Genomic DNA, 16,652 nt, shown 5'->3' with positions numbered 1-16,652 from the left:
GTTGAAGAAAAAAAAGCTTCTTTGTGCAGGCACTGTAAGTGTGTGTTGTGGAATGAAACAAAGGTCTTTTTATTCCAGTCATCACATGGATCGATAAAACACATTGTTTCCTCATAAGGAACAAAATGCATTGAGTTTCTGACAATCATCGTGTTTGGAAATGTCTGCCAATCATTTCCCCAGTCACTTGATGAACATTATAGAAGCACAGAGACGACGGCCACCAAATAAATCTACCCAGGGTTATTGTTGTTTTTTTCAGCAAAAATGATAGACTTCACAACCATTCCTGAACAAGGAGATGATACAGCAAGTAGCACAAGATGGCGACACTGCCAGCCGCCAGCAGAGTTGTGGCAAATTTCAGTGGACTCTAAGAATCCTCTTTCCAAACCTGTTGAGGGGAGAAGGGAACTGTTCTATATTTTTTTTTTTTTTTTCTTTTTAACGGACACATTGTTTTTTGTATTTGTCTCATGGAATATATTTTGTTTTCTTGGAAAAAGAATGTGAAACCTAAAATTGGTGTTTTGCGTGGCACCAACAACCAGCTATAATCTGCCTGTAGCACAAGGGACTTGACTTTGTTCTTTAAGTTATGAAACCATTAACAATTGCAAAGGGAACATATGTTTGTTTTTTTTTTTAAATTTAGGGCTATATTGACATAGGGGTGCTTTATGCTTTTAAGGTGTCTGTCTGTTTTCTGTTCACATTTTTAAGCAAATTGTGTTATATTATTACTTTTTCTATTTGAACCAAGTGTGGCACATTCATATAGAGCTTGTTGAGCATCGTCTGAATGCACATTGGCTTCAACAAGCACGGTATATATCGGCGGTATCCTTCTAAGGGGTGGAGGACTAAAAGTCCCATCATCGTCAGATTGAACCATAGACCACCTTTTATGGTTAAAACTGTTGTTTGAATTGTATATTATCATTAATGTGTAGAAGTGTAGGAAACCTGCTGATGGAGAAATCTTGTGTTCCTCATGTTAAATCTACTGCAGTATATGATGTAAATGTAACATGTTAACACGTATGTAATATGGATCTTTGCAGTATTTGTCAAAATGTCAATAATGCCAGCAAAATGCACAGCTATATGATGAAAAAGATGACACTCCTATAGTATTGCCTTGAAATGATTGTTGCTGAAAAAACATGATTTTACTCAATTTCTACTGTTCTAGAACACTGACAATGTGGTATTATTGTTAAAATACAAAATGTAATATATATTTAAACTCTGACATTCCCACATCCCTGTAGTGGCTGCAGTATTGCCACAGTAGTGTCCTGAGAGATATCGCACCGTCACGGCTTCACTCCAGAGGCAAACAAAATACAGTGGAATGATACAAATCAAGATATAAGAAGCACAAGAAAGTTTTGGATTTTTACTGGCATTGAGTTTCCAGTATAGACCAGAATAAAAAAGGAACCTTGTTGGGCAGAGGAAACCTCACTGCCACTGGAAATGTAAAATGTCCTATTTTATGGATGACTCTATCTGTGTGTCAGAAGACAACTATGATCAGGATACAAAAGTATGGCACACATTATCATCTTTTTAGAATTCGCACATATACCCCAAAATGTGTAGCATTCCCAGTTTCCGTGTACTAAAACAGCCTCTGCTTCAAAAACAATCATATTGTAGGCACTTGATCCGCTACGTGTTGGCATGCAGTCACGTGTGACAGAGCTGTGCGATTGTGCGTCAGGAGGAGGATACACGGTGTTCAAAGTGCCTGCATCTGGCATCCATTAACCAAAATGACTGCACAACAGAACTAAGAAAGCCAGGCTATTGTAGCTATGATTAGAAACTGTACGATCATGTGCGCCTTACCACAAAGCATACTTCCGAATGACCCTTCTTGTTGTAAATATCAATGTTGAGCTTTTTGTGCCAAACCGTCAGTTTATCATATGGATTTGTCCCCCGTTTCCAGATCCGTTTCCTTGTAGATATCAAGAAAGAATGTGTTAAACTGTGTGTTGCTGTTTTGTTCAGTTTTCCTTTTTTTAATGTATGCACTTTATAATTTTTAATAAAATGTTTAAAAATTACAACCTCGTTGGCTGTCTACACTCACATGAACAAGGAAAGATATCAACTACTGTTTGGGTTACATAGTATTGGCAACAGGAATGTAGAATTTGTACCCGACACGAAAAGTATTTGAAATCTAGGAGAAAAAAGGAGGTTTTGGCCAAAAAGTAAGTAATTTGTGGAAGTCGATACATTTTCTTTTGTTGGCTCAATAAAAAGGTAAGGTTAAATAAGCTGTTGGAATACGCATTCCATGCATATTAGACGCCTAGTTGCCATCCAAGTGTTGGGCTGTGGAAGGTGAGATTGAGTATACTGTGGGCTGTAATGATGGCTGTGACTAGGATATGATGGCACCGGTAGAACGAACCCTGTAACCTGGGAAGCTAATTGTTGGGAGAGTCCTTGCCCAGGGCAGTTTTGGCAGTTGGGCCTATGAGAAGCAATGCTCACGCTGTTCCCAAAAGGAGCCCAGAACAATTTTGACGTTGGCGCTTGTCCCTGTTTAGTTTATTAGAGAAAATTGTATACTGGAAAGTTTTTTTTTATATATATATTTTTTTTTTTGTGTGTTTTTTTTTTTTTTTTTTTTTTTTTGTTCTCCATGGGTAAGGGGTCATATAGTGGCCACAAGGGTTTGTCATCCCTGTTTTGTTACATGAGCAATCAAAGCAAAAATGAGCAATCAAAGCAAAATATTACTGGGGGATAAAGAAGGAAGGGAGGATAGTGGTAAGTGTAGGAGTCACTGCGACCGGTCTGCTACGGTATGTTTTTGTGCCTCAATTACCGGAGCTATTTTTTCTGTATGTCGGTTTAGCCATTAGGTCCCTTTGCTGTGAATATTTTACTCATGTAAACTATATATTGTTTTTTTTTTTCCAAGGAGAGAGATGGCACAACATTAAGTACACAAAACAAAGCAAGAATTCAGCACATGCCCAGTGAATACCATTCAAAAACACTTATGTAATAAATACTGGGGTTTCTGTCACACTATATGGCCATATATATAGCTTTTGGGGTTTCTATTTGGTTTTCTGGACATTACAGGGCACAAGGTGGAAGATACCGGTATATTGGGTCACCATGCTCCCGTGACAGTATATATTTCTGGAGAGCAGATAACCCAGAGTATCTCATCAGAGTATTAAGACATATGTCATGCAGCCATTTGGCAACCAATCTGTATTGCTTAGGATATTTTGCAGAGAAATTCTGTCAAACTTTTTCTGTTGCATTTCCATTACGGAAATACCCCACACGCATTGGTGTTTTTTTTTTTTTTGGGGATATGTGCCAATTCAAAATACCTTTCCCCTTGTGGCTTACGCGAACCTGGAATCCTTCCTAATACCTTTTTTTGTAACAGACTCTGCATCTGTTTTTGCTCCTCTAGTTTGGCACCATTGGGGGGCCGTGTGGAAGGAAAATGCCTGCCGGTAAGACTCCAGATATTTTCGTCATGCCCAGTTGGGGTGGCATCCTCAGAAATTATCCCTCAGTCTTTTTAATTGGTTTTGCAGGAAAGTGTAGGTCTTTAAAGATACATGTTCCTTGTACGGCACATACTAATTGAACATGGCAACCTGGGTCAGATAAGTGGCCACCTTCTTATACCACGTTCTGGTCTTCAGTAAGACTGGGTACATGTGCAAACACTAGACGTGCAAATAGACCAATAACGATTCAGACAAGTTTTTTGTCCATTTGTTTTCAGGCAATGGATTTCGTTCCCTGAGCATTTGGTTCAGGGGCGTTTTGAACTGGGGAATGAAATTTGTTGCCCAGTGCCCACATTCACACTCACACACTTTCACTCTCTCTTTGGCCTCACTTGAACTTGGGGCAATATGGGCACTTGCAGTGATGTCCACTCCCTGATCCTCCGACATATATATATATATATTATATATAATTTTTTTTTTTTTTGTAATGCTTGAGGTGGGGCTGTAGGGTAGGATGGAGGAGGGCTAAATGGTATATTTGAAGGTAGAGTTGGAGTTTGGGTTTTTCTGCAGGAATCTCAAAGGGATGCTCTCTCTTGCCACAAATCACGAAAGATGGCGGAGAGAGCCACAGTAACTGATATTTGTCATCACAGCGATCACATGACTGTTCCATCATCTTATCGGTTCTCATTGGATTGCTCATGGGAGTGCACCATGGAATTTTTAACAGGACATAACAGTATGCCCAACAGGTAATCCTGCCACAGCGTTTCTGGATGTACCGTACATCCATAGGCTAACAAACTGTTTAAAGCAACAGTTCTAGGCAGTCATGTGGTCTCTTCCCATTTGCCAGTTAATTTCCTCTTCAGAAAGCCCCTTCTGTAACCTTTCTGCAGTATCTCGCGGAATTTTCCGTGTTGTATGGGTCGTCTGTTAAATCTCGTATTTTCTAGAAGGCAAGGTTAGGTCTATGTTGTATAAGTTGTAGTAAATATGTCTGGAATCTGGTTAGTAAGTTGCACTGGCTTTGTTTTCTCTATTTTTTATCTTGATTTAAAGTTATAAAGCTCAGTAAATGACTGCCTTCTGTATTTCCACAACATGAGCTTTGGATCACTGACAGGGTATAGTCTTCTACGTACATACAGTTGTCCTGGTATATCTACACCATTTATGATTTCCATGGGAGAATAAAGAAAAAAAAAAATCACCAAATGATAATGCAAAGTGTGTTTTATTAGATTTAAATTACTTTAAAAAATAGAAAACATGTTACAGCGCTCAAATAATGCATTATGTGGAAGGAAACTGGATATAATTTGTGCAGATAGTCTCAGACTGTTGAAATGTTGTGGGGGGTTTTTTAAATAATGAAATGTCCTAGTTTTTGTGGGGTATTTAAATATCAAAGCAGTGGTTCTCAACCCGTGTATTCTCAGGACCCACATTTGTCTTTGGTCATTAAGTCGCGACCCAAAAATAACCTCAGAAAAGATGAGGGAGAGGCCATATTTCCACTTACTATGAAGCTGATTTGAGTAAAGTTGGTGCAGTAGAAGCGTCCCACCTTGTATGGGAAACTACAATCAGTACTGGGGAATTAAAACAGCACAACTCGTTTTATTGCCAGATTAGTGCTGGTGCTATCAGCATTTGTACCGCTGCCCTACTGCATGAAAACAGTCATTTTAAAATAGTGCAAGTTTAAAAATCAGTAGTCTCTATATAATATATATATTTTCACAACAATGCATTGGTGTTTGTCACTGTGTAATGTTACAGAAAGTTAAAAACATCATTGTATTTTACAAATAAACCTGCATTACTGGACTTTTGTAATCGTTTCACATACCAGATTGATAGTAGGCATTTCGGGGGGGGGGGTGGGGGGGGAACAAATGCTAACAATGTGTTTAAAAGGACTGCTGGTTCCAGATGGAGTATTTCTGACATGTGTTTGAGAGAAGGCACATCTGGAATGCACAGTGCAAAGTATTCCATGTTATTAAAAATATTTAACATGTTCATGGAAGCAGAACATTGAGATCCATTGAGGAGAGCATTAAAATCACACTGCACAGTCACAGCTAAGGGTTAGAGACAAAACGTACTTGCAGGGAAAACCATTAAGTCCATTGCCATTAGTATGGACATTTTAGGAGTCAAAATAGGATTATATACTTTTATAATGCGTTCATCGAATACAATTCCCATCATACAGGTGGGTATTGGCGCTCACTAATTGGCGGAGAGACAAGACATCCCCGCTATAACTTAGGTATTCATTTGATCTAATATGGAACATCAGGTGTGGGCCTTCTTTAGCTTTTTACCCTGGGTGAAACATGGTCCAGTTCTTTACATTCAGTAGCTAGTAGTAGGCGACTGCAAAGATTCAGCGAGACAGGCATTCAGTTTCAGGTTTTTTTTTCCATTGGCAAAAATGTGGTTTCCTCACAGCACAATTTTGAAGGAACTGAAATATATACACAAAAAAGAAAGTGTCCATCATAATATGTTCTCTAACGAAATACATTAAGGAAATAAAATCTAGCAATTGGTGACGTTATTTAATGTACCTGCTGTTAAGATCTCTCTCAAAAGCTGTAAGAGTACTGCAGGCTTCTTTTAATTACAGAAGCTCCAGCAACAAACCCGAAGCATTCATGTGAAAGAGTGAAGAACTCTGAGAACCAAGCTCTATTCCTTGTAGGAACTATAACACATAGCCCATACATCAAACAAGCTTTTCAGCAGAGAAATAGACCATCTGCTTCACGGAGCTCACAATTACAGATTTATAGATCATCTCTTATGTATGTGTAACCCACCAACTGTAGAACTCCATGTGCATTTTGCTTTATGGTTCTCTATAGATATTTATTAGTCATTAGGTACCTCCACCGTGTTCTTCATGATAATTCAGTAAGGTAATACCTTGCTGATTTACATGGAAAAATGCACAATAGGATTGCAGAAAACTAAATATGTAAAACTAATGAGCTTTTCAAAAATGTTGAAGCTATAAATGAAAATGACATTTACCTATAATGATTGTATGGGCTAGCTAAGCTACAATAACGTAAATACCTGACAAAGTCGGGAGATCTGGAGATGACATGTTGAAACTCCGAGTGATTGATGGTTCCATCCTTATCAATATCAGACTCTTCCAAGATCTGGGAAGGCATGTGGTGAATGGACAGAGATGAGAGCGAGCAAGAACAAACACGCACCGTGTATGATGGGGCCTCCTGGGCCCTGATATACATTCACAGCTTTTCAAGTGCAATCAACCACCCAACCAAAAAAGGAATGTGAAAACCAATACAAACAAGCTTGTGTAGAAGATATTCTCGGTGTAATACCCACTAGACATGACACCCATCTCTTAATATTTAATGTTTCTATAAGATTATGCCTTTTTTTAAAAAAATAAACGAGGGAGTAACCTTCCCACCTCTGCTGCAGTGTGTCCGACTGTCCCCAGTGATGTCTCGGAGGCCCTGCTATATTGTGAATATACAGCAGACCAAACACAGTCCAGGCCACTATCCTGGAGAGCTTTCTCTGTAGAGAAACCTCCGCTGACACCCCAATTCACCAAAACGATAAACAGAAAGCACCAGTTTGCATCGCACTAAGCGTTTGGTCATCAAACTCACATTCGCAATAAGTTGCTTCATTTCACTGTTACTCAGTTTGGTTTCTTCTTCTTCTCCAGTCAAATGGTTCACCAGTTTTTCCAAATCGGATTCATTCAATGCACCGTCACCATCAAAATCTGTAGAGAAACGGAAAGATTTTATTGCTTTGGTTTAAATCGATAGAAGTTTATTAACGTGTTTTCCACAAAAGAACAGCTCATGGTTATAATATAAAAAACGAACAGCTTTGTTGTTTCTTAAGAGGCATCTGTCATGGCTGGGAGATGTTTGGGAAAAACTACAAGTTTAACATTCCAAATCTGTTTGAAAAGCAACTCCTTGTTAGCTTTCTACTCTAGTGCATACGATGTGATGTATGAAACAAAATGTAGACCCCGACAGGCACCCAGAGAAGATGAAACATAGTTTATGATATCCAGAATAAGAATTCTTTTTTAAAGTCATGATCTGTAACATACAGGCTTTTGGTGGTAATTTCCATCTCAAACGCCACCTCTCATATCTCATTATTTGCAGGATAGAACTAAACATATTCCTCAAATAATGTAATGCAGCCATTGGTATATTAATAGTTTTACAATGTTCAGCAATAGACTGAGGAATACATTTCTACCTAATTCTCATATACCTGATTAGATGTAATAATGGGAGGAACAGCCTCCCATAAGTGGTACAGTATATACAGTGTACACTGATACAGTGAGGGAATTTAAACATGTATCGTATGGGCATGAAGCTATCCTAAATCTAAGACAAGCCTAAGGACTGATAGAATAGATGAGCCGAATAAAACTGACCAACTTCCATTAATAAAAGTTGTATTTTGGGCATTGGAATCTCTTGCTATGTACCCAGAGCATACAGATTTGATACAAGAAGACTAGGAAGCCATTGGCAAGGTACTGAACAAACCTGTTATGATGAGTAAACTCATGGAGTCATCCTGAGTTTGTGTGAATCAGAGTGATGAATTCAAATGTATCAGAGACATTTTTGAGTTAATTACATTTCTTGTAATAGTCAGTATGCCAATCGTGCTACACCATATGTGAAACAGAAGGGGAAACAGGCAACCCGTCCCAGGGAAAATATGCCATATGTACATCTTTCAAAAGAACGTTATTTCTCCAGAAACATTCTAGAAGCCAGGAGACAAGGACAAATGAAAAACTTTTTGGTGCTTAATCATAGACTACTATGGTGTACTACGCATACGATACACACTTCACCGGTCTGCAGGAGTTTAGGTCAAGTACTACTGAAAGGAAGCATGAAACTCACCAAAAATGCGAAAGGCATAATGGGATTTGATTTCAAGGGTGGCCGATTCGCTGAACGCACTGAGCATGTCAAGGAAATCTTCAAAAGACATGCTGCCATCTTCCTGGTCAGAAGTGGAGAAGACGTGGCAGATTCGGAACTTGAAAGGATTTGCCTGTAAGAAGTAGAAATAATACACATTTTATATAAATGTACATTTTATAATAATAATAATAATAAAAAAGCTTTATTGCCATGTAAAAACGAGAGATATTGCATCTGCAACCTGGTTTGCACAGAAAATGAAGTGTTTCACCCCAGTAAAGGAAAATGTTTAAATGATACGCTTCTGTGTTTTCATGGATCAGTAAACCTGAGCAACATTTTCCGTAAAGAACTCAGAGGCTGCCTCCTGACAGGTGACAGCGCTTAAGGACTCCGAACCCACCCTAGCAGCTACGTTGAGCTTGGGACATCAATTAAAAACAAATGAACAATCAAGTGAAATATCAACATGTGTATTCCAGTAAGAATTATACGGCAAACTCAAGATAAGCGAATGCAAAAGATGCAATCACCTTTAACTCAGGTAGAGCCAGAAATGCTTCCTTAGGGATCCGTACTGACTCAATGTTGCTTTGGTTTTCTTTTTGCACAAGTTCACTGAATCTTTGGTAAGCCCTGTGGGACAAAGACAAAAACTATTTATTATATGCCAGAAAAGTGAGTTAGATATTGTAGGCAAATGTTCCCCCTCTGTCCCATTCTAGATAAGAGGAATATATTGTTTTACATATTTAAATTGATGACGTAAGAAGTCCCGTGAGCTCTTTACTTATTGGCTCAGGCAACATGGAGACTTCTTAACTCTTTCAGGGAAATGCTAACACGATTATTACAGCGACAGCATTGTATTTTACACGAAAGCAAAAAAATACATATCGAAATATTTTTCTTTTAAAATAATTAACACTTTAAGGTTTATAAAGTTCATGGATTCAGGTCTATTAACTATCAGTGATACTATGGTAGGTAATAGATTACTTGGGCCAATAAATGCAAGTGCTTGGAACCATAATTACACGTTAACAAACCAGAGAAATCCATAAACGTTGCAGGAAACCACAAAGCTACGAATGGTAAACAAGGAAATAAAACAAATGCGACCTTCACAAAACTGATAACACAACTGTCTTTAATTGAAGTAATGAGGCAAATAAAGCAGATAAGAACCATTCGGCCCATTTTCCCTGCTGTAAAGACTCAAACCTTTCAGAAACGGTCTAACGTCTCTGACGATCTCTCCAAAGAGGAATGCATTTTCCCGGTGAGCCCCTGTAACTAACGGCAGCGCTCTTCCACACATGCGCATGGGGATCTGAATAGACCATAGCCTTCCCCGAGCCAGCACTGTGTATACGTGCGGGGAGATGTGCTCAGTGACGGAAGGGGCAAATGCATATGGACATTAGTTGTTGCAGCCCTAAATCGGTTCTTGGTCTCCTCTTACATTCAGGATAGCCATATACCTCCTCCATTCCATCATCATATTAGCCTCTACCACGTCTGATGGGAGGCTGATGAAGCATGATACAGGGAAGAACACTGGAATGACCCTTTACAGGGTCCCCTCTGTCTAAAAGGGGAGGTGGGCTTGGGGAATCACCCTCCCTAGCGATCAAGCCCCCCGTGCTGCACTTTTTAATTATTTTTTGGGATAGCTTTAGGTACATTCCGAGCGTCTTTAATTATTTTAAATGTCTTTGCCCGACACCATTACAGAAGAAACAAATACTGGAGCATACGGAGGCGTCAGGCCTGCAATCAAACTAAAATGTTTTAGCATACTTACACAAGGATTTCTTGCTTTGTAAGGAAAGTTAGTTCCTAAAATGTAAAAATAATCATAATTAGGTATATTTCAAAAAAAATTCCGTGATGTCAAAGATACCATGCTGCATGACAACCTCAAACAGCTCATGCTGCCGTGACGGACTCATCTTATTTTTTTCCCCCATCGTGGAATTTCTAAATAATTGTATTGATATTTTGATATATTTCAATTTTAAGCAGGAATAAGAAATTGGTTGTAGTCTTGTTTTTGATTGCTTATCATTCTGTAGCTTTCCTCTTACAAGAAGAGCCAAGATGGGGCTGCCTAATGTTTAGTTAGAAGCCGGTAATGTGTCATTTTTCCAGGCATCAGTAAAGCAAAGTTTTCTTCATCGCTGCTCTTCTTGCAGTGGATAGAAGCGTCAGTCATCTACTGTCACAGCGTCGGCTGCCCATCTCGTCAGCGAACTTTACCAGGACTGGAATTGGGGGACTTGCACTACCCTTGTACCCTTGTATTCTCTCCTAGCAGAAGGGATAAGATTTTAACCCCGCCATCACTGACACACTAGCCTGCTGAACATAAATGAAACAGGGACAGCGATAACGCCAGAAGGCTCCGCAGAACGTCACTGTGTGGAAGTACGGTGGGATGGTCAAGAAGTCCACTCACATTAACTATGTATTACAAGCATACCTGGGAACTCTCTGGGTTTGACCTCGGGGCCTCGGGGTCGTGGCTCCCAGGTATGATTACAAGGAGCCCGGCCAGTGAATTCATGCATGATGAGCTCACTTACGGTTGGCTTTTCACAACGTAGTCAGGGAGTTGATACATTCAACTCACCCACAAACATGGTTTAGCACATCGACGCCTTAGATGCACTTTGCCCAGCTGGCTGACATTGTAAAGGGCACCAGTCACGCTTTTCATTATAGGTGCACGGTAATCTTTTATCACGGTCACCGGCCATGGCGTTCAAAAAACAGACTTAATAAAACGAACATCATTTTTTCCCAACTTAGTCAGTACTGTCAGACCCTGTCAGAGAAGAGCTGCGCAAATGATTGGCACTATATAACGTAAATAAAAGGATAATAGTCAAATATGCAAATAATTCTGGATAACAATGGATTACTTTATTTAATTGGTAAAAGCAGTAGTGTTACCATAATTTTGGATGTGTTTTGAGGATATTTAAGGAAAATGATGTACAGAATAAGATAATGCATACAGATTGCTGGGCTGACATTTCACCCCGAGTCGTACTGGATTCCTGCCTGCACACTATTAAGCAGATCGTGGCTTCTTATTTCTGATTGCAGCAATGGGACTCATTACTTTAGACATTTTACTGGATTCTAATACTGGAAGAGAGAGAAGTTTTCTCTTGTTTGTTTGTTTGTTATGCTGGATTTGTCAAATAAAACTTGCTATTCATAAGTTTTGGTGACTTATAGCATCCTTACAGTAAATAAATTTGTTATATACGGGTTTTAGATATCTGGGGCTTGACCCCCGTTTCCTAAATCAGTTATACTAATTATTATTACTCTCATTACTCATTTCCTGAACCCCGCCCCTCCCCAACACACACAGTTACCTGATATTCGTTTATGAGCTGCTTGGAAAGCTGGCTGGATGAGCCCCCCATCGTAGTTTTATCGCAGTCCGCTGCCCCTCCAGTCTTCCGTAAAAACGTCCCCCAAGAAACCCGTTCTGAAACTTTGTGTACCCCAGCTGTCCGCTTCCGCCTCTCACGTCACCGGGCAACAGCCGATTTGCATATACCAGGTAGTCCCGCCCCTCGTGTCCATATCGGGCGGAGAACCTGTTGACAGGAGTGGTGACAAAACTCAATGCGCCGCGTTCCTCATACCACAAGATAACTAACTGCTATGGTCTACTGAACAAGTGCAAAGGCTACAGCAGCCAAAGCACGCAAAGCGACGCTACTGAAGCAAAAGTTTCATTAAAAACGTCTTGTTTTAATTATTTAATACACCTGGAGAAATAAAAATATTTTTGAATTCAGTCTGCTTTGTATGTGCTACTGATACCCACCCAATATAAATAATAATACGTCAGCGTAGCACCTGTTCACCACCCGTTTTTGGTAGAAAAGAACTACAGGCATCCATTCACTGTGATGTGGAAGGTAAAACCATGTCACCAAGAAGGGTAACGATGCAGTAAAACGATATGCCTCTCCTACAGTGAAAACACATGCAGTACTTCGAGTACAATCGACGCAGTTATGGTTTACGGTTTAATTATTTTTATTGAAACAGTACAAAATATACTGTTAACAGACCCCCCCCCCCCGATCTTTGTAAAATGTGGTACAGTCCTAGCAGGAAGTAGCTGCCTGTGGAAACTGTCCGGGGAAAGCCGCGTGAATGAATGGGTGAAACAGCAGGAAGCAAACTTCATATACCAAAGGCATTTCCTTTTAAATAAATATTTGTCAGCTATAAGACACGTCTGCTATCAAGGTTAGTGTGTGCTGGCAGCCCCACATGACGAAGCTATTGGTTGGCTGACTGAGCTTGATGGGAGTTGTACACAGGAGTACTTGGACTGTCATCTAGGGGATGACTGTTTGGCCTATTTTCACCTGTCTCAGTTATTTGAAAGTAAAATAAAAATGCGGACGAGCCTAAAATGTACCCAAATGACATTAGTGGTTGGATGATTTGGTGGGTAGCAGATCTCTTTTGATATCCATTTCTTGCATCTGGAGTTTAATATTGCTTATTCATCCTGACTCCTCATCTGTTATACTGGTCCATTAGGGGGGCTCAGTGTGAAACATCAGGGTCTTTGCTTACCATAATAATGCAGCTCTGTCAGGTTGCACATATTAACACGTATGTGAAAATTACCAGCTCCACGTGACAGTAAATTGTCGTGTTAAACAGTTGTGTTTTTAATCCCATTGTACAGAGCTGCGGAATACGATGGCGCTATATAAAACAAATAATAACTTCCCTCAGGACCGGATCCGCCGCAAACTAGAGGTTTCCATTTGACTGCAGAAAGATGCTGCTGGCAAAACAAATGGGGACATAACCTGATATAAGAAATCCACATAATACTGTTATATATAACATTCTTATGGTGTGGCTCCCCCATCAGGTTATATAGAGTAATGTGTCTGATTCCAACATCCAACGTCATTTTCTGCGTTGGCCCAATAAAAGGTAGCAAATTTGACTAAAGGTAAAACTAATAAAGACCAAATTTGCATGTACGCTGTGACTCTTGGTGCAGTTACCCCTAAAGTTTCTTTTAGCAGAACAGTATCACCAGCGTGCAAACATTAGTATTGTTTATTAATTAATTTTAAACCATTATATTCGGCAGCAATATAACAAAATAGACTTTCACTCTATATGGGCCAGTGTTCTGGGAGATAGTTGCAGTGTTTTGTCTTCATTTGCCACAGGAATTGTATTTTCTTTGACTTCATAAGTAGATACATATAGGTGACTTAAGAGAAAAGATTTAAAAAAATACCATTTGATTAATTCATTTTATTTTTTTTGTATCAGAAAATAAAATAGCGGTGGATGTGGAAGTGAAACAGTGATGGATGTACATATGAAGATGGAAGCCAATCATACAGCTTGTCTCAATGGGGCTAGTGTAGAAGAGTATAATTACTCAGAAGCAGACTTCATCTTACCTGGAATCACCTGGCAAGAGAGAAAGGAATATGGTGAAAGTGAGGGCTTTCTTTCACAACTTGACTCAGTACTTAGATGTAAGTGGGTGGAAAAGATGAAGCAGGGTCTTTTTCGTTACCCCTTGTGGAATTTGGAGACCAGAATATTACCTGGCACCATCAAGTATGTGGCCCAACTTAACATAAAGAGAGGTATGGAGAGGAGGAAGCCACAGGACATACAGAGCATCCGGGAGAAGTTCAATGCCAGCCAATTTAACTTCAATAAGATAAACCCTAAGGAAATTTTATTTCTAATGACAAAGTCGTCGGGTGAAAATGCTGTTGTGAAGGACAGAAAATATCAAGGCTCTTTGTTTAATAAAGTGACTCCAGCAACTTTGGAATGTAAGTCTGGAAATGTTCTTCAGAAGAGCCCCAAAGTAGAGTCCACATCTAGAAGTACTTTAGTTGTCATCAATGTAAGTCCTCTGGAATTTGGACATGTTCTATTTATACCTGATCCATCTCTGTGTCTAACACAAATTCTCACCTGTGATCTCATGCTGTTTGGATTGGAATCGGTTCTCCTCAGTGCCCATCCAGGCTTTAGAGTTGGATTTAACAGTCTTGGTGGGTTTGCGTCTGTAAATCATTTACACCTTCATGGGTTCTACCTTGACCATGAACTTCTGATAGAGTCTTCATCCAGCAAACCTCTGAGCACAGAACATAACTTGTACCTACTGACACAGTTTCCTGCTCCAGGTTTTATGTTTTATACTGATGGGAAGGATTTAGAGGCTGTCGCTCAAAACATATGCCAAATTACAGATTATTTTGTGGAAAAAAATATTGCACATAATATATTTTTAACCAGGGGCAGTGACCCTGCTGGCGTGACACCTTCAGATTCTAGAGGAGGCTTACGGATAGTCATATGGCCAAGGAAGTCATGCTTTGGTGCCAAAGAGGAAGCAGCATTTAACGTGGCGCTTTGTGAGCTTGCGGGTCACCTTCCTATGAAAAATTTGGAAGATTTCAATAACATAACAGAAGAATCTGTCATTCGCATTATTAAGAACTATCTTTTCTCAGACGATGATTTTAATGAGATATCATCAGAAGTGTTATCTCATTTAACAAAAAGTTCATTGACCGAACAGGAATAAAATAAAAAGGATGGATATTGCATAACAAACAATTAACAAATATGTTACTTAATTTCAATAATTAACTTTGTTTTCAATAATTAAAAAAAGAAAACTTTCCATGCATTTAAAGCAGCAGTGATGTGTGTGTGTGTGTGTGTGTGTGTGTGTAGGTGTAGCTTTGTACAAAAAAGTTTTTCCTTAAAAAGCTTAAAGCTCAAAAAATCATGAATGCAGTGTTCGAGTATTGCATTTTAAGAGTTTACAGAAAGCAATGCAAGCCAATCAGAAGAGCATGACAATCTGAAATTACTAATAGTGATGGTAGATTAGAAGAAGAGACAAATTATACAGTGATCTAGGAAAATATGTGTTCAGTGGTCTTTTCAGTAGACTACTGTGGATATTGCATTGGTTTGTAGCTGTTTAATACTGTGAAGTTTCACATGGACTCCAGTCACAGCATGTCTTAGAGATCTTAGAAGGGGGCGAGATGATGCCACACACACGCTTGCCTGCTGACAAAGGTTCTTGGGTGGCGTGGCAGTTTCTCTGTCTAATGACGTTGGAAACCTCTTTGCCATCTCCTGGAGTTTGAAATTCATTGAGTGTACAAGATCTATCTGCTGCAAATGTGATTTGTTATTGACATACTCCCACCAATATTCCACTATTTGCATCACAATGGCTGGTGTCCAATTCAGACTGATAATATGCACTATGGACTTTCTATACCACCATGATATTACAAATACATCGACGTGAGTAAATACTGAACATTTAGCCAAACTGGCTGTGTATACCGTCACTGGTCTGGGTATTTCACAAATTTCTGATCTACTGGGATTTTCAGCACGACCATCTCCAGGGTTTACAGAGAATGGTCCGAAAAAGAGAAAATATCCAGTGAGCGGCAGTTGTGTGAACGAAAATGCCTTGTTGATGTCAGAGGAGAATGGGCAGACTGATTGAAGATGACAGGCAACAGTAACTCAAATAACCACTCGTTGCAACCAATGTATGCAGAATACCATCTCTGAATTCAGAACACATCGAACATTAAAGCACATGGGCTGCAGCAGCAGAAGACCACACCGGGTGCCACTCCTGACAGTTAAGAACAGGAAACTGAGGCTACAATTCACACAGGCTCACCAAAATTGGACAATGCAAGACTGGAAGAATATTGCCTGGTCTGATGAGTCTCAATTCCAGCTGCGATATTCAGATGACAGGGTCAGAATTTGGCATAAACAACATGAAAGCATGGATCAATCCTGGTGGTGGTGTAATGGTGTGTGGGACATTTTCTTGACGCACTCTGGGCCCCTCAGTACCAATTGAGCATCATTTAAACGCGACAACCTACCTGAATACTGTTGACAATGTCCATCCCTTCATGACCCCAGTGTACCCATCTTCTGATGGCTACTTCCAGCAGGATAATGCACCATGTCACAAAGCTCACATCATCTCAAACTGGTTTCTTGAACATAACAATGAGTTCACTGTACTCTAATGGCCTCCACAGTCACCAGATCTCAATCCAATAGAGCA

General features: G+C 39.6%; 2 protein-coding genes across 2 annotated transcripts; one reads left to right on the top strand and one right to left on the bottom strand.

The window, feature by feature from the left end:
• Window positions 1-4,733: 4,733 nt before the first annotated feature.
• Window positions 4,734-12,113, bottom strand: CIB1 (calcium and integrin binding 1). Its single transcript, XM_053464571.1, has 7 exons — window positions 11,881-12,113; window positions 10,296-10,330; window positions 9,022-9,124; window positions 8,465-8,618; window positions 7,181-7,299; window positions 6,606-6,694; window positions 4,734-5,991 (listed from the first exon to the last, which is right to left on the bottom strand). The coding sequence occupies exons 1-7, from the start codon at window positions 11,929-11,931 to the stop codon at window positions 5,970-5,972; spliced, it is 573 nt and encodes a 190-aa protein (XP_053320546.1). The 5' UTR covers window positions 11,932-12,113; the 3' UTR covers window positions 4,734-5,969.
• Window positions 12,114-13,839: 1,726 nt separating this feature from the next.
• GDPGP1 (GDP-D-glucose phosphorylase 1) lies at window positions 13,840-15,210 on the top strand. The gene has a single exon (XM_053463391.1). It carries the CDS (start codon window positions 13,869-13,871, stop codon window positions 15,114-15,116), a length of 1,248 nt encoding a protein of 415 aa, XP_053319366.1. The 5' UTR covers window positions 13,840-13,868; the 3' UTR covers window positions 15,117-15,210.
• Window positions 15,211-16,652: the final 1,442 nt, after the last annotated feature.

This window comes from Spea bombifrons, chromosome 4 (assembly GCF_027358695.1).
Source record: "Spea bombifrons isolate aSpeBom1 chromosome 4, aSpeBom1.2.pri, whole genome shotgun sequence".
Classification (NCBI taxonomy): Eukaryota; Metazoa; Chordata; class Amphibia; order Anura; family Pelobatidae; genus Spea; species Spea bombifrons.
This window is presented reverse-complemented; position numbering and strand designations above follow the sequence as displayed.